A 23,812-nucleotide genomic window follows, 5' to 3' on the forward strand; every position below is an offset into this window, starting at 1 on the left:
ACAAACATCACAAAACACCAAGAATGCAACATGTGATCATCATAATGAAACAGATAAACGACAGAGCGTTCTATGATGCCTCAAGCCGTGGAAAAAGCACAGGACACGTCGCTTTAATCAGTTTTTACGACCAAGTTTGAGGAAACAAATGTTTTACTATTTGAGAAAACAAGATTTACACGCATTCCAATACAAGGCTCCTCTTTGACCCAACATCTTTGCTTACATTGCAAGAGAGGTAATGGAAGTTGTGCATATTTTCGCTTTCTATAGTCACGAATCCTGGGAATTTGTTTGTTGAACATTATGTCAGTGAAGTTGGCAATATTATTTATGGTACATCAGGTTAATGTTCCTGTTTTAGATCCTGCACAGTGATCACCAAAACAAGACAAATCAGGACACTGCTGTTTGGTTTTCCCAAGGCAGCTGGAAACCTTCAGTGGCCACAGGGAAGTTTGAAACAACTCTTACAGAAAATGTCCTACATGGACACAGCACTACAAGTGTCCAACATAAACCAAACTAACAAAAAAGCCCAAAATAGGCACTGGAAATAAACTGTTACCACAATCCAGGGGGAGGCTAAATCCATCATTGACCCCATCTCAGAGTTCACATAAAAATGTTAATCGTTTCATGCAATACCCAGAAACAGAGCAAGGAGAAGAGAGGCGAAAGAGACAGGCACAGAGAAACCGAGAGAGAGACCACAGAAAAAGAGATACAAGAAAGGGGTAAAGGAATGTTAGGAGGACGTACCGTGTCCTTGGTCGGGGCGAGGATCTCCTCTATCATCATGCTGTCTCGCGCGTAGGAGCTGCGGTTGAGGGTGTTAGACCTATCCGAACTGAAGGAGCGGAGGCTGGGGTGTTTAAATGTTACCACGCAACACAGCGGGTGACAATGAACAGCAGGCCCAAACCAAAAGAAAAGCAAAAGTAAAACAAATCCATTACTACATGCAACCTCCAGGGAACTGAATCGCACCGTACAACGTACCGTATATAGTGCAGAGCAAGATTAGAGTCCCACAGCTGGGGATAGACGGATAGGTAGGAGTTATTCAGAGATGGAAATGAGAGTGAGGTCAGTCAGTTTTAACAGAGAGAGACAGCGAGAGAGAGATAAAGGAGTTGTAGGTGTGTCTGTTTATCACGAACACAGACATAAGAGGTCAAATAGAGCCTGACTAGATGTTTCAGAGAGGAACTGGATGAAGAATCACTTTTGATCTACTAACAAACAATAAGGTGGTAACTATACACTACATAGAGTATGGAACTAACTCAATTCAATAACTAAAACATCCAGATTCGTTATGGTTATTAAATAAAGATTTAGTTGTAACGGTCCCTAAAAATAATCTCAAACTACTTTGAAGTATCCTATTTCGTATTCAGTTAAAGTAATGTAGCTCATTCAATTAAATATTCGTTTTAGGATGGGCAAAGTTCTGTGTCTTTAAATTCTCAAATGACTTGGGATTGGCAGGTAGGGCGGCAGGCAATTCACACATCCGTAATAAAACACATCTGCACGTGTGAAATATGACAAATATAAGCACCCACCAAATGTGTACTATTTATCTGTGTTAGTTTGGGTGCTACAGAGATGATGGTCCTCTCTGTCTTACTGCATTCAGCTGTGCTGTGATGTGTTCCTGGTGTTGCAGACATACTGACTGAATGCAGTTGGTTGCACCCTTTGGCTTTTTCTCAAACTCTTCTTACTTGATTGTTTTAAAGGTCCAACGCAGCCGTTTAAAAAAAAAAATCCAACTATAAAATCCTTTCTGGTTAACAATTAAGTACCTTAATGTGATTGTTTTTAATTAAAATGGTCAAACAGTAACAAAAATAGCTTGTTAGCCAAGAGCAATTTCTATATCAAGAATTTTGTTAGGAATGTCTGGGAGTGGTCTGAGTGGGAGAAGAAAAATTCTGAGAGTCGTCTGGGTGTATAAAAATACATCTGAGTGAAAAACTAGCTGTTATTGACAGAGAGGTTTGGAACTCTTTCATATTGGTCTATTAACTAATTTACCGCCTGGTTATGTCACCAGGCAGGCCAAAACTCCGTCCGACCAAAACAGGCAGAAATTTCAAGTGGTCTTTCAAACAGCTCTTACACTAAAAGAGCATTATCATAATTTCCACAATTTCAGAGAACTATTACAACCTCATAGTGTGGAAATATATATAAAACACGTTTTTGATTGCACTGGGCCTTTAAACAATGTAGCCATGTTCTTTTAGAATAAATGTGTGTTTAACCTAGTCACGAGTGTGGGACTGCACTGTGTATGTGTGTGTGTGTGTGTGTGTGTGCCCATGCGTATGAACTGTGTGTGTGTGCGCGCGTGTGTGTGTGGAGAAAGGGAGAGCAAAAACGCAGAGCTCAGCGTGTTTGAGTGAGCATGCTATTCAGCACAGAGAGAAGCCCTTTATTCAGCACTGCAGCTGAAGTTTCTAAGCAACTCCACTCAGCCTGAATGGTCTGGCATCCCAAACCTGCTTTGCCTACTCTCTCTGTGTTGCTGCCTGTGTTTGCTCTTCACAATTCTCCTCCCTCCCTCTTTATTACCCCTCCATCTCTTTCCTCCTCTCCGCCAATCTTTCTCTTGCCAATTCAATTCCATTTTGTTTTATTTGTGCAGAGTTGCTTCACAGTTACATTTTCACGGGTGCACTTACCAGAAGTCTCCTCTCTTTTCCTTCACTCCCTCCCTCCCTACTCCCTTACCCTCTCCTTCCGGCTTCTTTCTGTACCATTTCATGCCTCTCAGTGGCTTTGATCAATCTGCCTCTGTCCCTCACCCCTTCCCTCGTTGCTATTCTAAACACTGCCATGCCTATTTCCCTCAATGCATTCTGCTTTCTCTCACCATCTCTATTTCACTCTTACTGTCTCTCCACATAGCCTACATTTTAAGATGAAGCAGTGTTATTTGATCTGGAAAGAAAGTTAACATTTGCCTATCTGTGTCAGTTTAAAGAGTTGGTTGTGCGGATGATTGCTCTGTCAATCATCAGATAGATCCAAGGTAAAGTGTGTGTGTGTGTGTGCACGTGTCTGTCAGATAGGTCAATGCGGGATTTTTAGACAACAAGCCATTGAGGCCTTGAGGTTTCCATCTCTGCATACCAGAATGGGTAATTTTAAGGATTATAATATCTCCAATCCCTTTGTAAGCAATACTGCAGTACTGTTTGATTGATACTGATTGAAAATGGACTGAAACATATTGATCCCTGGAAGTTACATAAAGTGACACCTTCAAAGAAATTATAAAGGGGGAGGGTGTCACCTTGAACCACACCGTACAAAAATATGGGTTAATCAACTCTAACCAAAGCACCTGCTATTATTAAGACATAACACAAAACAGTCACATTCATTTTCTCATGTACTCTATTCATAACTTGTATTAAATATTACTTGGTTTATTTGCAAATGATGAGGGGTTTATATTGACTGATGAGAAAATAAGGTGATGAAAAATATTAGTGAGCTCGAAAAAGGTTTCCCAAATAAAGTCACCAAAAAACTCAGAGAAAGTATACCAGAAAGACTGACTATGGTTCATGGAGTCACAACGCACAGAGGATGAGTCAGGGGAGGGAAATATGTTTGGTGAAATGTGCTTTCTGCTCTTACCTGATCCTAGGGCTAGAGTGAGAAACAGAGAGTGCAAGAAAGAAAAAAAAGGAAAGTAGAAGAGAGTGGTGAAGAGCAAAGCATTTTGAAAACGTCCAAGCAGAGAGGTGTTTTTATTTTCATGTGACATCGATGCTCTGCTTTTGCATGGGGTATGCTCCAAGCCTGGGCTTATAGTCTTTCTTTCTTTTCTTTCTGTGTCTGTGTCGGAAAGTGTGTCTGCATTCGGAAAGTATTCAGACCCTTTGACTTTCTGCACATTTTGTTACGTAAACAGCCTTATTCTAAAATTGATTAAATTGTCCCCCCCCCCCCCCCCCCCCCATCATCAATCAACACACAATACCCCATAATGACAAAGCAAAAACAGCTTTTAGAAATTTTTGCACATTTATAAAAAAAAATATATAGAAAAATGAAATATCACATTTACACAAGTATTCAGACTATTTACTCAGTACTTTGTTTAAGCACCTTTGGCAGCTATTACAGCATCGTCTTCTTGGATATGACGCTACAAGCTTGGCACACCTGTATTTGGAGAGTTTCTCCCATTCTTCTCTGCAGATCCTCTCAACCTCTGTCAGGTTGGATGGGGAGCTACTTTCAGGTCTCTCCAGAGATGTTCGATTGGGTTCAAGTCCGGGCTCTGGCTGGGCCACTCAAGGACATTCAGAGACTTGTCCCGAAGCCACTCCTGCGTTGTCTTGGCTGTGTGCTTAGGGTTGTTGTCCTGTTGGAAGGTGAACCTTGGCCCCAGTCTGAGGTCCTGAGCGCTCTGGGGCAGGTATTCATCAAGGATCTCTCTGTACTTTGCTCCATTCAACTTTCCCTCGATCCTGACTAGTGTCCCAGTCCCTGCCACTGAAAAACATCCCCACAACATGATGCTGCCACCACCATACTTCACCGTAGGGATGGTGCCAGGTTTCCTTCAGACGTGACGCTTGGCATTCAGGCCAAAGGGTTCAATCTTGGTTTCATCAGACCAGAAAATCTTGTTTCTCATTGTCTGAGAGTCCTTTAGGTGCCTTTTTGCAAACTCCAAGCGGGCTTTCATGTGCCTTAACTGAGGAGTGGCTTCCGTCTGGCCACTCTACAATAAAGACCTGATTGGTGGAGTGTTGCAGAGATTGTTGTCCCTCTGGAAGGTTCTCCCATCTCCACAGAGGATCTCTGGAGCTCTGTCAGAGTGACCATCGGGTTCTTGGCCCTTCTCCCCCGATTGCGCAGTTTGGCCGGGCGGCCAGCTCTAGGAAGAGTCTTGGTGGTTTCAAACTTCTTCCATTTAAGAATGATGGAGGCTCCAGACATTTTTTGGGTACTGTTCCCCATATGTGTGCCTCAACACAATCCTGTCTCGGCGCTCTACGGACAATTCCTTCGACCTCATGGCTTGGTTTTTGCTCTGACATGCACTGTCAACTGTGGGACCTTATATAGACAGGTGTGTGCCTTTCCAAATCATGTCCAATGACTCCAATCAAGTTGTAGAAACATCTCAAGGATGATCAATGGAAACAGGATGCACCTGAGCTCAATTTTGAGTCTCATAGCAAAGGGGTTAAATACTTATGTACATTTTTTATTTATTTAATCCATTTTAGAATAAGGCTGTAACGTAACAAAATGTAGAAAAAGAGAAGGGGTCTGAATAGTTTACGAATGTATGTGTGTGTGTGTATAGACTAGTGTGTGGCCCAGTCCGAGAGCAAACCATGCAAGGCCAATGTCATGAACAGAAAGGTAAGGGGAAAAGAAAGCAGCTGCTCGGTACCATACATTAACCAATCAATACAAAAGCAGAACATTTCCAGGACTGCAAAGAATCATGTCAGCAATATCTTTTCACCACACATATTCAACCAGTTTACTTTGCGATTCAAATAACAGCATAATGACACAGGTGTATCATAGCACAGTATACAGGATAGTACATGGTAACATAGTTTATAGATGCAAAACGTTATCAGAGAAAGTCCTTGATTTAGACATCATCACTAACTTTTACTGACTAAGCAGCCGTCAATACATTTGTCACATGGCTTTGGGAATTGGTGACATGAACTTCCGAAAGCTTCTCTAGAGATGATAAAAGTGACACAGCCTTATTCAAACACCCGGACTTGATTCATCAAACCAGGAACAGCTGAAATGAGTTCACGCTTCATATTGAAATGATGTGTTAAACAACTCACACCATCCATTATAGCCTAAAATCTGATCTAACTCCTCTTTCTTGATTTGTAAAACAGTGGTTCTGTTTTAGGCAGTTTTTCCCCCATAGTGTGCTGCTGCCTGACACCGTCGTTGTTTTTAGTCAGTCGACCCTCCCCATGCATTTGCCAGCTGTCAGGGGCTCCACAATAGATGGCCAATGATGTGCTGTGGGTTATACAATACTCATCTAATGTGATTATGTATTTTCTCCCAAGCTTGCCAGTTTTCTACTGGGTACTCAACTCTTAGCCTACAGCTGGTCATCCTCTCTTTGAATACTGTAGTGGGCAAAAACGTATACATATCTGACCAAAGGCAATATGTATACGTGTAGGTATCAGTGACGTTGATCAATAGTCATTCTATGGCCCGTAAAATACTCAAACTGCTGAATCATGATGCCATGCTGAACCAAGTGGTAATAACATATCTATTACATCTTCATAACATATGTTTCTATGAAGGACACTTAACTCACCACAACTTCTTACAATTTCACTGCTCCCATACAGTATCATCAACATATCAGCACATCTTAAACCTGTGTGTATAGGATAAACAAACGCACTGGCAATGCCAAACATGACATCGCGGTCAAGAGCATATAATGTCATAATAGTGTCACATACCTCGCTGAGCGGACTCCTATGCTGAACCCCATGTAGCCCTCCTGTGGAAGAGAGTCGTCCCCCAGCTCCTTGAGGTCCTGGGGCCGCAGATATTTGTCAGTGTCGCCGGTCATTGCATCCTCACCTGGTGGAAAAGTCCCCAATCATTACTTCAAAGGCAATCCGAGCAAGAAGAGTGTTGCAGTACTCCTAGAAAAATCTTACCACCACTTCATTATAACAGGCCTCGGATAATTAATCAGTGTCACTCTGATAACTAGTGGGCCAGAGTACTAGGCCCTATGCTCAGTTGGTAGGCTACTCATTGGGCTATAGTGAAGCTAAATAGCAGCATCAACACTCATAGGTCTAGGCTACTTGAAATGAATGACATGGTAATAAATCCGTTACAATCTATTCATAGGCTAACGAAGTCCACTAGCTTGGAGATAGACAAAAGCTACTTGCAGCATAGCTCTTCTGTCCAGTAAAACCAAACGCAGTTTGTATTGACACTCAAGCCAAAAAGCGCTGGGTGTAATTAAACGCTAGCAGAACTCAAGCAGCAAGAGCACCTAGATTATCAAGGTGAAAAAAAACAGCAATCCTTGCCGCGACAATGTATCCCCTTTCCCCCTTCTGACCGACCCCAGCCTGCAACACATCAATCTTCCACCGCAGCCCCTCCCCCGGCAGCCCCAGTACCTCAGATAATGCCGCACTTTTGCTCGGATGGGCTACAATGTCGTTACAGCTCTTTGCTACATTGCAACACTGGTTCCTTCAAACACGCTCGCTTTCACACACTGACTGTAGAACGTCAAAGGTGAGTAATGTTTTTCAAAGCCAATGCAGTACTGAAGGCTATACTGTACGTCATAGCAAGCAAGCGATTCTCTTCTCCCTCTCCCAGCTCTCTCTCACTCACACGGCTCTCTCCCGCCTCAGCTACACTGTAGCCTACAATAACTCGATTGCGTACGAAATTTATGCACCAGTTCCCTGTATCACCTCCATTCGACAACACTTCTCCATAAATATGGCCTTTATGACTTACATAGAAAAACAGCCATGTCCGTCAACACTCTTATTATATTCCCGTGTTTGTCTTTATTTTCCAATTATCTGCAGAACAGTTAACTCCCACCAATACATCCAGAGAGAGACGAGAGGCGTAAAAAAATTACAATCCATTCATGTGGTTGCGGCTGAAAGAACTCGAAATCGAACTGTCCCGTTTGTCTGTCCTTCCAGCCAGGGTCTGTCCGAAAGCCTACTGTAACTGCTGCAATTGTTGCTAGTGCAGGGACTGGCTGCACCGCTGCCGTTCCGTCTCTTGCTGCAAACAAAGTTTAAACTATGCGGAGTTTTCCGGGTAGAGCACATCCCTGAGCGAAAAAGTAAAAGTAGAAGCCATTTAAATTCGCGATAAGAGGTTTCTTTGCTTTTCGGCTCAGCTAAAGCTCATATCATTGGATTTGGAGAGAAAGTTCACCAGTCCGGATAGCATCTTCGTCAATTCAATCTGAATTGCAACGAAAACACAGTGGCAGAGGGATAGAGAGGTCGCGTTTGAATAATGTTTGTGGTTTGTCTGTTGCGCAGTAATCTGAGTGTAATCCAGAATGTAAACAAATACTTATTTTAGGACACAGGATAAACAGTTTGGGGAGACTGAACTGAGAAAGAGTCTTTGAAGAACAACCCACTAGGTTTTTTCCTGGGGAGGGGGGAGGACAGTGGAAAACTGGCTGCAATCCAAATGGGTGGACCAAAACTGCCCCCCAAAATGGATAATTGGTTCATCTTTTTGTCTCTCAAAGAAAGTAGCCTACATATACCTCCATAAACCATTACTCCTCTGAAATCATGACTAGTGATCTCTTTTAGACATGGTGATCTAAGGAATGCTTAGTGGGATCAGCGTGCCACTGCACTCTGACTACAGCAGGACAGGAGTGACCTGTCATGGCCAATTGGATTGCCCTCCATAAGGCGACTGAGAGATGGCATGCACTGTGGACAGATTACTGGTGTAATGCATGGTCAGATGTAACACCATTATTCAGTAAGACTGTCAATGACACATTCCCAGAGGATAGGTTTTCAGCATAGAGTTTACATTACATGTTTTATCATTTAGCAGATGCTCTTATCCAGAGCCATTTACAGTAGTGCGTGCATACATTTTTGTGCTTTTATGTACTGGTCCCCCATGGGAATCGAACCCACAACCCTGGCATTGCAAGCGCCATGCGTTACCAACTGAGCCACACGGGACCATATCTGCCTCTGTCAATCTTACACCTAAGGCCATATAGCAATGTAGTAAACTGTGAGGATAACCACAACAGCTGACATGAGGTAAACTATTTGTTACCAATTTGATTATAGCATTACAGTATTGTATGAGAGGCCATTACAATGTGGAAAGCATTGAACATGGAGAGCAGTAATCATTGCAGTGTGTGTTTATCAGCCCTGATGTAGACACAGTAAGCACCATCTCTGATCAGTCAGCAGGTGAGTGTGTGGAACTTGTTGAGTCCAACAGTATCATCTGACACAGAAACTCCACACCCCTCTCTACAGTTACCTAAGCAACACTCCATGGACAAATGTATCCATTTTACAGTAGTGTCCGTTAACTGCTTCCGAAACACTGGGTGACAACTGAAATGCACTGCAAAAAAGTGAAATCTAAGCAAGACTAAATATCTTATATTGTCTTATTGTCCCGCCTAGTTAAAAAGGTTAAATAAAAAATAAAAAAAGATATTAAGGTAAAATATCTTGAAAAATATCTTGAAATAAGATACATTTCTTGTATTAAGCCTTTTTTAAGATAATATTTAATTTTTTAACAGCCAATGACATTGGATAATTTAGCTTGGTAAGAAAAAAACGAATTATCACTCAATATAAGCTATTTAGGCTAGCTTAGATTTCACTTTTTTTCAGTGCATTTCAGTTGTCACCCAGTGTTTTTGAAGCAATGAATAACAAAGTTTTTCCTGACAACTACTCATACATTGGTATTCAAACAGCCAGCAAAAGAGTGCAACTTGAGATCGGTAACCTGTAGCAACACTTGTCCCACACACTTTACTAGTTACAAGTAGTGTAACTGTGTAGTTACAAGTAATGTATAGTAATTTATTACTCTATCTTTACCCAAGATATTGAAATACCATGTAACTACCATGCATGGTATTTTGGCAACAAAGTTAAAAGCACCATAATGAATGTGGAGAGACTCAGCTTTACTACAGTAGGAAGCCCATCTTCTGAAAACACCAGAAACCCTATCTCTTCAAAGAGTCTCTTCAATAACCCCACAGAACCCCCCCCCCCCCCAAAAAAGGCTTGTGAACTGACACTCTCACTTTTTTCCCCTTTTCTAGCTCTGACATTGCTGATAGCTACTTTACTGAAGGAACATGTACTTACTATGACTATGATATGTGGTTGTCCCGCCTAGCTGTCTTAAGATGCACTAACTGTAAGACGCTCTGGATAAGAGTGTCTGCTAAATGACTAATATGTAAAAATAAAAACAACATGTAAAAGGAAGGCCTGTCCCTCAAAGCACAAATTGCTCTAGGGCTTGAATACTTAGCTACATGCAGTGTAACCAGAATGACTGTGGATAAATCACACCAAACAAACAGTATCTTATCGCAAGCTAAATAAAAGTCCAAAAGCTCAAACACAAATGTAATTTGTGTCCGAGACTTACATTCTCTGCTGATTTACATTTGGTGACATCAACTACTGATATGTGGATCAAACAAGATACTCAGAGAAAGCTGCATTTCAGTGTAGGAAGCAGAGAGAAAGAGGTGGGTTCTGGCTAGCGTGTTCCAGATTGCCAGACAAACTCCTAGCAACAGCGGACAGTCAGTGAAGCAGCGTATCAGCAATGATGGTGAGATGGTTAGCTTTCCAACAGGTGAGGTGCAGGTGAAGGAATGGGGTTACGTGAAAAGAGTGAAACAAAAACAAAACTACTGCGTAGAAAAATGGGGCAAATACCTTCGTCAACATCTGAAATACAGTCGTCATTGAGAATTTCCGGCGCATTAGCCTTAGCTGTGTGATTTGAATACATACAGTTAATGGAATATTAATAAGGCATCAAATGGCACACTTTCACTAATATGAGATGCAGCAACGCATACTATATGAATCACATGCCTTGAATACACAAAACACAGGTTAACCCCAATCGGTCAACTCACTGTCAGCTTATGGGGTAATGCACGGCTTAGGTTATAAGCGAAGTTTTGATACAGTCATATCAACCACTTATACTCATACCTTCATCGTCAGACATGTCCAGAAACTCGTTCATGGTCTCGGGGATGTTCATTTTGTGTTTTTCTGTCGCAGTCTGTTGATAAAAGAGTCCGACATGAATAATGCAGATGAATGCTTACTGTGCCCAGTGGCCCCTGATTGGCCCTGGGTGTCACTATTATTAAATCCCTCCTGACACGTCGACAGATCTATTTGAGGAGCAACAAGATATTCAACCTGGGCTTTTCACACAGTTAAGCATGTGAGAGAACATTCCTGGAATCACATGCAGTTACTCTTGTATACCGTTTCAGGGCCAAGTACTAATTTGAGATACGCATACAGTAACTCATCCAGTGATGTCATGGTTTGAGTTGTACACAATGTGCACACCTCATGTTAGGATTCGGCCACATGTCATCAGAGGAATAAACAACTGTTTATTCATTTACTATGTACTTTCAGATCCCCACACACAGATACACACACAAGGTCAGTGAACTGCAAGCACATGGTCAGATGACAGAAACACATACTGTACATGGAGACAGACCACTAGTCTGGATTGGCATGTTTTTTCAACCACTAGGAATGAAAATCGACCGTTTGCTTTGCGTCACCATAACACACAAGCAGAGATCAGCATGCTATGTACTGCAAACTGCCTCAAGAGTGGTACCCGGCCTACTGTTTGGGTGTGTGAACCTGTGATCAACACCTACTACCTGTACAGCAATGGAACACAAATCAAGTCTTCCACCGCTGCGGTGTCAGTTGAGATAAAGGCCTGTGTTCATGCCAGGTGAGTGGACTCTCCATTTCATGAGTTACAGTCAAATTGAGCGCCAGAAGCAATATTCACTGGACAAAGACAAGCTGTAACATTGGGGCTAGGCCCCACTGGTCCACATGAAAATACATAGACGAGCAGGCAGACAGACAGACAAACAAACCTACAGAAACATAAATATACAGACCAATGACAGACAGACAGAGAGACATACATGGCGTCTTACCACAGAGTTCAGATTCTCATCAGTCACTGGCCTGAGAGTGTCCACCACTGAGATGTAACCAAGACGACAGGCGATGGACAAGGCTGTGCTCCCGTTCTGCGAAGAGGGGGGAAAGAAATTATGTAGGTTGTAATATGTGTTTGTTTTTACTTTGTTAGTGTGGCAACATTAGTGCTGTATGTGGGGGTGTATTTAGTGCTGTGTGTGGGTGTGTATTTCTGTGCTTTGTGAATGTACAATGATACTGTATATGTATGTGTGTGTGTTTCTGTGTAGAAGTCTGTTTTTAGTGTGTGTGTGTGTGTGTGTGTGTGTGTGTGTGTGTGTGTGTGTGTGTGTGTCTGTGTCTGTGTGTCCATTACTATGTATGTACTGTATACTATTGTATGTGTCCTGCTGCTCTGTGTAGCCCTGCTGATCCAGGCCTCTGGAAGAGAGCTGCTGAGACAGCAGGTTTTCCCATCATGCCTCACTCACCACGGTCAGCTGATTGGCAGAGGCTCCGTGCTGCAGCAGTAGGTTGATGATGTGGGTGTGGCCCTGCTGCGCCGCCTGGTGGAGGGGCGTGTAGCCGTTCTGCAGACAGCGACAGAGAGAACAGGAGGGAGGGATGATAGTGAGAGGAAGAACGAGATGGAGAGAAATTGAGGGGAGTGGGGAAAGGAGGTGCAAAGTGAAAACATGAAGGAGAAAATATAAACAGGAGGATAGCAAGAGAGTGACGGAGGGAGAGAGGGAGTGAGGGACAGAGGGAAGGAGGGAGTGGTACCAAAACAAAGAGAGTGCTAGCGAGAGCCAGCGAGAAACACACAAACTGACAAAGGTAAATAAGCTCAGCTCACATGAACACCACATGGGACAGACTTTCAGTTGTTTACCTTTGTTTTGTCATCAACTCTGGCCTGGTTCTGTATGAGGAAGTCTGCCATCTTGACGTTGCCATAGTGACAAGCCACATGCAGCGGAGTGTATCCCATCTGTTTTACCCAAGGGCAAGGGACCGAGAGAGAGAGAGAAGAAAGGAAGATGTGAGCTTGTTACTTCTCGTCCTGTGACATCACAGCCCTTGTGTGACCAGGAAGTAACTAACATTACATTTACACAAGTGTGACACAAAAATCCTATTATACAACAAGAACTTCATAACACTTCTCTAATAGAGACACCTGAGAGAAAATATGAATGAATGAACAGCCTTGGCTGTAAACCAGTGTGCTGCCAGCACAACACAGTGTGTAACCTTGTGCTACTGCAGATCTCTCTCTGTCTGTGTCCCTGTCTAGTGAACGTGAGCAGCCGATGGGCAGTCTGCTGCATCAAGCAGGGGAGGTTACTGGTAGTGACGCACATACAGACACAAACACCTGCCACTCAGGTGTCTTCTAATCCTTTATTCATCCCACACCTGAGAACACAGTGCTGCAGCCAAGTGTGTGTGGGAGCAGGTGTTTATCTTTCCTTCAACATTTTATCGACCAGTGTATAGAATGGTGGAGACAATAGATACACACACGTAACATCAATACATTATGTCTGTAACTTCATTGTGTTGTGGGTCTTTATCACTATTCTAAACACATGAATTAACCATATACAACCCCTGGTCTATCATTGATAAGGAGAGTTGAAATCAAGGGCATCTCTCTGTCCCACAGTCTTTCACTGTGATAGTCTGTACAGTCTGTTCCCTGTGGTTGCCGTGGAAACAGCGTGACCTTCACCTTTGTCGAGGGGTCGACGTCCGCCCCCTGGTTGAGCAGGACTTCCGCCACGTTGACTTTGTCCTCCTGCGCCGCTAAGTGGAGAGGTGTGAGACCGCTCTGAAAGAGATACGCGCAATCGCACACACACATTTAGAATTCATTTTCCATGCCGGGGGGGTATCATAGCTTTGTCAAAGCAATGGCTCTTTATTCATATTTGTTTTTAAAGAGTCACAGGGATAGTTAGCTAGATAGGAGGTTGTTTTTACAGTCACAGGGATAGTTAGCTAGATAGGAGGTTGTTTTGAAAGAGTCACAGGGATAGTTAGCTAGCTAGGAGGTTGTTTTTAAAGGACTTGGTAAATCCAGCGGCTCCTTTTGAACTCCTTTTGAAAATGAGAGACTCAGCTGTGGTCTGATTCGCCATGCTACAGACGGCGCTATACAGAGAAGTGTCATCTGCCTTCAACTCATTAGGATGACACAGGCCCTCTAGGCTCATATCAGTGGGCTTAAGTCAGCCTGGCCATTGGTGTGTGTGTATGCGCCTTTGGTAACACATGTGTCTGTGGTTGTGCATGTGTGTATGTGAACAGTAGTATTCTGTATGAGTGTGTTAGTTTCAGTGTTGATGATGTATGGTCTTAAGGCCTATGAGTTATACAATTATAATTTCCACATAAGTTAACCCTCCTGTGAGGCCAGGTGAGAGTGTGTGTTTGTGGTGTGTGCGTGTGTGTATGTGTTTATGTGAATGTAGTGTGAACACAGTACAGTGAACCGTTTGTGCTGTGTATACACAGTGTGTGTGTGTGTTACCTTGTTGCCCATGTTGACGCTGGCGTTCTTGGTGAGCAGCAGAGAGACCAGGTCCACACTGCCCTCCTGTGCAGCCAGGTGAACAGGGCTGATGCCCTGGCGGGTCACAGCGTTGGTGTCCGCCCCGTACTCCAGTAGGGTGGTCCCGATGTCCATCTGGTTCTTCTTGGCAGCTATGTGGAGGGGTGTGTAGCCATTCTGAGAGGAGAGAGAGACACAGAGAAAATGTATTCAGCACTCTATGTGTCCTCTATTCTAGTCTAGTCTATTCTACTACTATTATTTTTACAGATATGTATGTGTATGGGACCTCATTAGGGTTCTAGATAAAGAGATGATAACACACAGTACACTGTAAACATCCCATAGTCTTAGCTAGTTGCATGGTTTAGCTTAAGGCCTTGGTTAACAGAAACAACATGTTTCACCCTCTTCTCCCTTCACTGGACACACACTACTAAACAACAAAAGTCCCAGGCAGGCAGAAAGAGAGTCTTTGGTTGGGTGTTAAAGCCGGATCCATCCTAACATTCCCAAAGGGTTTCCCTGGAGAGGATCTTTAGTGGCGCTCCACTGGCGGTATGACACTACAGTGGGGCTTTAACTCCATGAATAGTCCTGGGATGCAGGGCAGTGGGGGTGTAATAGTCCTGGGATGCAGGGCAGTGGGGGTGTAATAGTCCTGGGATGCAGGGCATTGGGGGTGTAATAGTCCTGGGATGCAGGGCAGTGGGGGTGTAATAGTCCTGGGATGCAGGGCAGTGGGGTGTAATAGTCCTGGGATGCAGGGCAGTGGGGTGTAATAGTCCTGGGATGCAGGGGGGTGGGGGTGTAATAGTCCTGGGATGCAGGGCAGTGGGGTGTAATAGTCCTGGGATGCAGGGCAGTGGGGGTGTAATAGTCCTGGGATGCAGGGCGGTGGGGGTGTAATAGTCCTGGGATGCAGGGCGGTGGGGGTGTAATAGTCCTGGGATGCAGGGCAGTGGGGTGTAATAGTCCTGGGATGCAGGGGGGTGGGGGTGTAATAGTCCTGGGATGCAGGGCAGTGGGGTGTAATAGTCCTGGGATGCAGGGCAGTGGGGTGTAAAAGTCCTGGGATGCAGAGCATTGAGGGTGTAAAAGTCATGGGATGCAGGGCGGTGGACATGTAAAAGTCCTGGGTCTGCAGGGTGGTAGGGGGTCTAAAAGTCCTGGGATGCAGGGCAGTGGGGGTGTAATAGTCCTGGGATGCAGGGTGGTGGGGGTGTAAAAGTCCTGGGATGCAGGGCATTGGGGGTGTAAAAGTCATGGGATGCAGGGCAGTGGACATGTAAAAGTCCTGGGATGCAGGGCAGTGGGGGTGTAATAGTCCTGGGTGTGCAGGGTGGTAGGGGGTGTAAAAGTCCTGGGATGCAGGGCAGTGGGGGTGTAATAGTCCTGGGTGTGCAGGGCGGTAGGGGGTGTAAAAGTCCTGGGATGCAGGGCAGTGGGGGTGTAATAGTCCTGGGGGTGCAGGGCGGTGGGGTTTGGGGGGGGTGTAATAGTCCTGTGGGATTAAAACATTATTTTTAACAGCTTTAATGCATAACTGCTCCTAAGAAATCTCTACAAAGCTGAGACCATGGGTAGAGGCAGTAGGCAGATGTGGAAAAGCAAGACAAGCTCTTGACACCTACTTCAACTGTCATATAAGAAATAAGGTAACTCAGAGCAAGGAGTCCAGAACAGGGAAAATGTGCCTTTAGCCATTCCTCTGTAATATTAGTTCATACCTTGATAACAAGCATATCATACCACAGTTGACACAGTACGATTTCATGCATTACACCAGATTTTATATTCTATGACTGTTTTGGGTCATTGACAAAGCTTTTCCAGACAGTATAATTTTCCAGTTTTCCATCTTGCCGTCCGTCTCTGTCCGTCTATCTCTGCCCGTCTGTCTGTCTCTGCCCGTCTGTCTGTCTCTGCCCGTCTGTCTGTCTCTGCCCGTCTGTCTGTCTCTGCCCGTCTGTCTGTCTCTGCCCGTCTGTCCGTCTGTCTGTCTGTCTCTGTCCGTCTGTCTGTCTGTCTGTCTCTGTCCGTCTGTCTGTCTGTCTCTGCCCGTCTGTCTGTCTCTGCCCGTCTGTCCGTCTGTCTGTCTCTGTCCGTCTGTCTGTCTGTCTCTGTCCGTCTGTCTGTCTGTCTCTGTCCGTCTGTCTGTCTGTCTCTGTCCGTCTGTCTGTCTGTCTCTGTCCGTCTGTCTGTCTGTCTCTGTCCGTCTGTCTGTCTGTCTCTGTCCGTCCGTCTGTCTGTCTGTCTCTGTCCGTCCGTCTGTCTGTCTGTCTCTGTCCGTCCGTCTGTCTGTCTCTGTCCGTCTGTCTGTCTCTGTCCGTCTGTCTGTCTCTGTCCTTCTCTGTCTGTCCGTCTGTCTCTGTCCTTCTCTGTCCGTCCGTCTGTCTCTGTCCGTCTGTCTCTGTCCGTCTGTCTGTCTGTCATGACTGAAGACAAAGGGACAGGCAGCTGTGAAAGACATCGACTGTTTCCTGTCATGTGACTTATAACTCTGCATCTCCACATCTCACCAAGCCTAGGCCTCAAAGAGAAGATTTAGTTTATTTCCAAAACACTGGCACACTGAAAGTAGACAAGAGACACCGACTGTAGCCTGCAAACATAACTTTATAGAAGGAGAGAGGGGGTGGGGGGGAGATTGATTTTACAAGGTTTCAATGTTTCCCATTTCAAGACATTTTTATTGGATGTGATTGGACAACCTGAGCATTATTTCAACACTACAACAGGGCCTGTAAGACCGCAAGCCAACAACAAGGTGACCCTAGTCACTGGGCATGGTCCACTCTGGCACATTTAGAGCTTTGTCTGATTGTTATGCGGTTCAACAACAGCAGTAACTAAGTTACCATGCTTTTCTATTGGACCACACAGAAGCCTGTGACAGTCATGACAAAAAAGCAGTATGAAGCAGTCGACTTAGCACTGAGTCCTATCACACACGAGCACTGAATCCTATCACACACGAGCACTGAATCCTATCACACACGAGCACTGAATCCTATCACACACGAGCACGGAATCCTTTCACACACGAGCACTGAATCCTTTCACACACGAGCACTGAATCCTATCACACACGAACACTGAATCCTTTCACACGAGCACTGAATCCTATCACACACGGGCACTGAATCCTATCAGACACGGGCACTGAATCCTATCACACACGAACACTGAATCCTATCACACACGAACACTGAATCCTATCAAACACGAGCACTGAATCCTATCACACACGAGCACTGAATCCTATCACACACGAGCACTGAATCCTTTCACACACGAGCACTGAATCCTATCACACACGAGCACTGAATCCTATCACACACGAGCACTGAATCCTATGACACACTACCACATACTAGGCTAGTCTACAGTACATCCATGGTTCTTCTTTGAAAGACAGCAATGAAAGTTAAATCACTTCTATCCTCTCCTGTTCTGCTCTCATCCTCGTTGGTTAAAACAGGATGTACACACTTCAGTAAAAAGTAATTGTCTTTAGAGTTAAGCCAATCCAAACAGGCCAAGGACAAGAGACAAAGAAAAAGCATATAAGAGACACACATGAGTTAATGGTTAATCAGTGTGTTATCAGCTGGTACCGTAATGTTTATCAGCTGGTACTATGGGCCAAAAGGTCAAAAATCTACCTCATGCCTGCTTTAATCAGATCAATAAACCCAAACCAGTATGATACTAGTCACATTATGCCTGATCTGGTGTGTGTGTGTGACACACGGTGTATGACACTGTGTGTGTGTCCGAGTGAAGTACCTTGGCGGCGGCGTGGGGCGATGCTCCCTGATCCAGAAGCAGTAGAGCCACTCTCTGATTATCGTAGTGAGCAGCTACATGCAGTGGAGTTAGCCCACTCTAAAACACACACAAACAACACAACGTTAGAAGGAGCCCAAACACCAAAGCACAAGGGAGGAAGCCAGAACATAAACAAAACAGGAGGGAAAGCTATGGAGCCGATGGGACCCAATCAGATGGGAATCAGTTTAAGCATGACACCAATGAGCACACAACGCTGAATTAAGCCCATCTACAGCGCATCCACACAACTAGCAAAATGCAGAACACTTCAACAGAAATATTTTCTACAATTTTTTTTATTTCTAGTGACATAGGCACCCTGGAAACCGAATTATGTTATTGTGTGTGCCTGACAGCCTGCATATTATTTTGCTGCAGTTTGGATACACCATCAGATGGGGACTTGTTTTAGTGTGACACCACCGAGAACTGTTAAACCACAAACATGTATTTTTAGGAGTCTCCTCCTCTTCATTACCATACCTGCTTGCCATTATGTTAAGCACTTTCAGATGGCTGGACACGGACACAGACACTGATCTGACACATAATTAGTACCAGTAGGCTCCTCATAAGTATGATGTGTGTGTGTGTGTGTGTGTGTGTGTGTGTGTGTGTGTGTGTGTGTGTGTGTGTGTGTGTGTGTGTGTGTGTGTGTGTGTGTGTGTGTGTGTGTGTGTGTGTGTGTGTGTGTGTGTGTGTGTGTGTGTGTTTGTGTGTGTATGTGTCTGTCTGTACGCATCTGTGTGTCTTAGAAGAGGGTGAACGAGTGCATGCCATAATGTTTTAGTGGAGGAAAAGCATCTGCAAGCTGTGCCATCTTGAGAGAAGTCGTGATTTCCCTCAGTCCAGCTGCAGCTCCTACATTCTATCTTCAGTAGTGTTCTGTTCCTTTTCAGAGGGACGGGGATGAGACTAGGAAAGGAGGCCAAAGGCCCACAGGATGACGTATGACATCCATTCGAACAAAGGGGGGAGGGGAGAGTGGAGAGGAGGGGAGGGAGAGTAGAGGGGAGGGGAGGGGGAGAGAGGAGGGGAGGGAAGAGTGGAGGGGAGGGGAGAGGGGAGGAGAGAGTGGAAGAGAGAGAGGAGAGGGGAGGGTGGAGCTCTACTATTTCACTCACTCTATTAGAATGAATGATATTGTCTCAAACATCACAACCAATCTCATAGAACTAGAAGCAACTCTAATTCTATGGCCAAGCGAATGTTATTGGATTTCAAGAGTTGCCGTCTTCCCACATCCCACCTTTCCAGCTGCATCCGGAGCTGCTCTCTTCTGAAGAAGCAGGCTGGCCACTTCCATCTTCCCATACTTGGCTGCCACGTGAAGAGGACTGAACCCTTTCTGTAGAAGACATCAGGAGACACATCATCAACTTGAGACAGCCAGGGAGAACAGAGAACAACCTAACTGACAGGGAAAAGTCTAAATGGGATTCTTGGGACATCCAACTCTGACATCATCCCATTGAAGTTTAAATTTAAAACGGTTAAGGTTCAGGTTAGGTAAGGGTTATGGTTAAGATTAGGGTTTAGGTTAGGGACATCCCAAGGATCCCGGGTAGCTCTAACCTAACTGATAGCACTATCTGTTATAAAGGAGAGCTGAGAGCGTTCAAGATGTGTAAGGTTGTGCAACGTTGCAAACCTTTCAATAACAGGAAAGGACGGGACGGGACACTGTTAAATAATCTTAGAGTAGGGTCTCGTTCACTTTATCTTCATGGCCATGTGAAAGAAAGTATAGTGGGTGGACAAGGTGTTTGTCTTGCTCAGTGGGATGTTTCACCCTGAGAGAATATGTCACTGGGTCTGTTTCTCATATCCTATTCCTCATCTATAAAAGGATAGCGCATAACGTGATCATGTTAATCTTGGCGTCCCTCTTTGTTAAGTCCCTCTGTGTTAGGAAAAGTATTTTAAGACATTAGGTCATATTTTCCAGAGTGATGTGGAACTCCCACAGATAACTCCCATTTCACACACAGCAACGTTTGGCCTAATTGTCCTTATGTCGTAATTCACGCTCCATACTGCCATGTGATTTTGATATCCCGTTTTGGCCAACTTTTCTTCAGATGCCATTGTTTATTTTCTAACATCTCCAAAGGTATTCTACTTCTTGGTCCAAAGAGGATCCTCCGATCCTCCATGGTGTTATTGTTAAAACAAGTTGTTACACTGACAAAGCCAAATGGAACAAAATGACTGTGTGTTCGGTTTGGTGCTCTCTGCAGTCACTGTACTGTGCAGTACCAACACAGCCAACCAACTGGACAGCTGTGACCTGACGTCATCTCTCTGGACAGCTGTCTAAGGTACTGTCCCCTCATATACAGTGTGTGTTTTAGAGACAGACAGACAGACAGACAGACAGACAGACAGACAGACAGACAGACAGACAGACAGACAGACAGACAGACAGACAGACAGACAGACAGACAGACAGACAGACAGACAGAACAGACAGACAGACAGACAGACAGACAGCAGACAGACAGACAGACAGACAGACAGACAGACAGACAGACAGACAGACAGACAGACAGACAGACAGACAGACAGACAGACAGACAGACAGACAGACAGACAGACAGACAGACAGACAGACAGACAGACAGACAGACAGACAGACAGACAGACAGACAGACAGACAGACAGACAGACAGACAGACAGACAGACAGACAGACAGACAGACAGACAGACAGACAGACAGACAGACAGACAGACAGACAGACAGACAGACAGACAGACAGACAGACAGACAGACAGACAGACAGACAGACAGACAGACAGACAGACAGACAGACAGACAGACCGACAGACAGACAGACAGACAGACAGACAGACCGACCGACCGACCGACCGACCGACCGACCGACCGACCGACCGACCGACCGACCGACCGACCGACCGACCGACCGACCGACCGACCGACCGACCGACCGACCGACCGACCGACCGACCGACCGACCGACCGACCGACCGACCGACCGACCGACCGACCGACCGACCGACCGACCGACCGACCGACCGACCGACCGACCGACCGACCGACCGACCGACCGACCGACCGACCGACCGACCGACCGACCGACCGACCGACCGACCGACCGACCGACCGACCGACCGACCGACCGACCGACCGACCGACCGACCGACCGACAGACAGACAGACAGACAGACAGACAGACAGACAGACAGACAGACAGACAGACAGACAGACAGACAGACAGACAGACAGACAGACAGACAGACAGACAGACAGACAGACAGACAGACAGACAGACAGACAGACAGACAGACAGACAGACAGACAGACAGACAGACAGACAGACAGACAGACAGACAGACAGACAGACAGACAGACAGACAGACAGACAGACAGACAGACAGACAGACAGACAGACAGACAGACAGACAGACAGACAGACCGACAGACCGACAGACCGACCGACCGACCGACCGACCGACCGACCGACCGACCGACCGACCGACCGACCGACCGACCGACCGACCGACCGACCGACCGACCGACCGACCGACCGACCGACCGACCGACCGACAGACAGACAGACAGACAGACAGACAGACAGACAGACAGACAGACAGACAGACAGACAGACAGACAGACAGACAGACAGACAGACAGACAGACAGACCGACCGACCGACCGACCGACCGACCGACCGACCGACCGACCGACCGACAGACCGACCGACAGACAGACAGACAGACAGACAGACAGACAGGGTGTGAGAGAGAGTGGGCGAGAGAGAGAGAGAGAGAGCGAGAGAGAGATAGAGGCACAGTGGGGTTTACCCTTCATTAATCTATTCCTCTGACAGGGTGTCACCTTCAAGGACATCCTTCTGCAATATACACTGCCACATTATACATGCGCACACACCAATTCCCCAAAGTCTACGAAACACTCTTCTTTGACCTTCAAGAAGATCATACAGATGTAGGATCTTAATTTGATCACTCTTTTGTTGGTGAGAATTTTCCTGCACCGCATGAGCTTTGTGATTTACATAAATTCACTGAAAACCCATACTAACACATGGTTATATTAACAGTATTGCACTTTTCATGTAGACTGTTTTTGGCCAGCTAATAGCCTAACCACCGATCAAGCAACATTATGGACTAAATGTTCAAACCCTGTTGCTGCAGGATTATTTGTCTGTAACAATATAGGTCAAAATAAGATCCTACATCTGTAGCTCAATTATGTGTGTGGAAGCGCAAGGAAATTAGCTTCCATGTCATTTTCATCCTGATAAGGTTTAGGAAATGAACAAGAAACACCAGTGGTGAGGAACAGCAACTTCAAATTACTATTATTCTCCAATCAATAGTAGTAATGTGCAATCCACACTGTCCTTAGCCTGACTCTGCTGATCATCAACTGACTAAACCACCATGGTTGAACTGATAATAATACATGTAATTCTTTATTTGTGAGTGCTGGCTTTTCATTTTCTGGTTGGACCCTAACTCAATCACACTGACCTTAGTGGAGGCTGACAGCGATGCACCCTGGTCCAGCAGCATGGCGGCTACGTCCTCGTGCCCTTCGCGGGCAGCCAGGTGGAGGGGTGTGTAGCCTGACGTGGTGGCAGCGTTAGCAGAAGCCCCCCTCTGCAGCAGCTGCTGGACGATGTCGGCCTTCCCCAGCCGGCTGGAGATGTGCAGCGCCGTCTGGTCGTCCTGGAGGGAGACAAACACTATTATACTCTGTCTATTCACTTCACAATGTAAAAAAAGTGACACCACATCGTTTCACAGCCCAGTTAGACAACGAAGGACTCCCTGACCCCTAACCTCTGCTCACCTTGGCCTTAGTCTCCACCTTAGCTCCATTCTGCAGCAGGTATCGCACCACGTCCGCCTGACCCGCCCGGGCTGCCATGTGCAGCGCTGTCTCGCCCCTCTGGAAAACACACACACACGTTTGTTTTACTATCCTTGTGGGGACCAAACAATTGATTCCCATTCAAAATCCTATTTTCCCTCACCCTAAAACTAATCTTAACCATAGCTTTAACCCCAAACCCCTAACCCTAAAATTGCCTTTTTCCTTACGAGGACAGGCGAAATGTCCCCACTTGTCCGAATTGTTCTTGTTTTACTATCCTTGTGAGGACTTCTGGTCCCCACTAGGATAGTAAAACACACACACACACACACACACACACACACACACACACACACACACACACACACACACACACGTAACCTGCATGGTATGTATTACTCTATTTTGACTAGCTAATTGTTTGGGGTTTAACTTCTGAAGAGCTGAGTGTAGTGTAACACCTACCACGTTGGTGGTGTTGGGCGAAGCGCCGTGATGCGTCAGTGAGTTGACAATGTTCTCATGTCCCATGAAAGCTGCCACGTGAATAGGAGTGAGTCCAGACTGCAAGAAAATCACAATGATAGTCAACAATCAATAGCCTGGGTTCAGCTGTACCTACAGTATGTCTTAGAGTAAGGGAAACACACAGCTGTACCTAAACAAAATGATTCATTGTCTATGATCTTTGACGTTCCCAGCCCAGTCTGTTCTTCCTACCCCTAACGCCCTGTGTTACCCCAGGCACAGCCCAGCCCTCT

General features: G+C 45.5%; 1 protein-coding gene across 1 annotated transcript in view; it reads right to left on the bottom strand.

Moving 5' to 3' along the window:
• Positions 1-23,812, bottom strand: part of ank3a (ankyrin 3a) — a 145,236-nt gene that overhangs the window by 30,280 nt on the left and 91,144 nt on the right. The window contains exons 12-25 of the mRNA XM_038960615.1: positions 23,517-23,615; positions 23,028-23,126; positions 22,706-22,903; positions 19,433-19,531; positions 18,139-18,237; positions 14,326-14,523; positions 13,525-13,623; positions 12,682-12,780; positions 12,281-12,379; positions 11,804-11,899; positions 10,797-10,881; positions 10,524-10,580; positions 6,510-6,633; positions 763-865 (exon numbers count right to left, since the gene is read on the bottom strand). Of these exons, the coding sequence (XP_038816543.1) occupies positions 763-865; positions 6,510-6,633; positions 10,524-10,580; positions 10,797-10,881; positions 11,804-11,899; positions 12,281-12,379; positions 12,682-12,780; positions 13,525-13,623; positions 14,326-14,523; positions 18,139-18,237; positions 19,433-19,531; positions 22,706-22,903; positions 23,028-23,126; positions 23,517-23,615 (1,554 nt within the window). The remainder of the gene's footprint in view (positions 1-762; positions 866-6,509; positions 6,634-10,523; positions 10,581-10,796; positions 10,882-11,803; positions 11,900-12,280; positions 12,380-12,681; positions 12,781-13,524; positions 13,624-14,325; positions 14,524-18,138; positions 18,238-19,432; positions 19,532-22,705; positions 22,904-23,027; positions 23,127-23,516; positions 23,616-23,812) is intronic.

This window comes from Salvelinus namaycush, chromosome 22, assembly GCF_016432855.1.
Source record: "Salvelinus namaycush isolate Seneca chromosome 22, SaNama_1.0, whole genome shotgun sequence".
Classification (NCBI taxonomy): domain Eukaryota; kingdom Metazoa; phylum Chordata; class Actinopteri; order Salmoniformes; family Salmonidae; genus Salvelinus; species Salvelinus namaycush.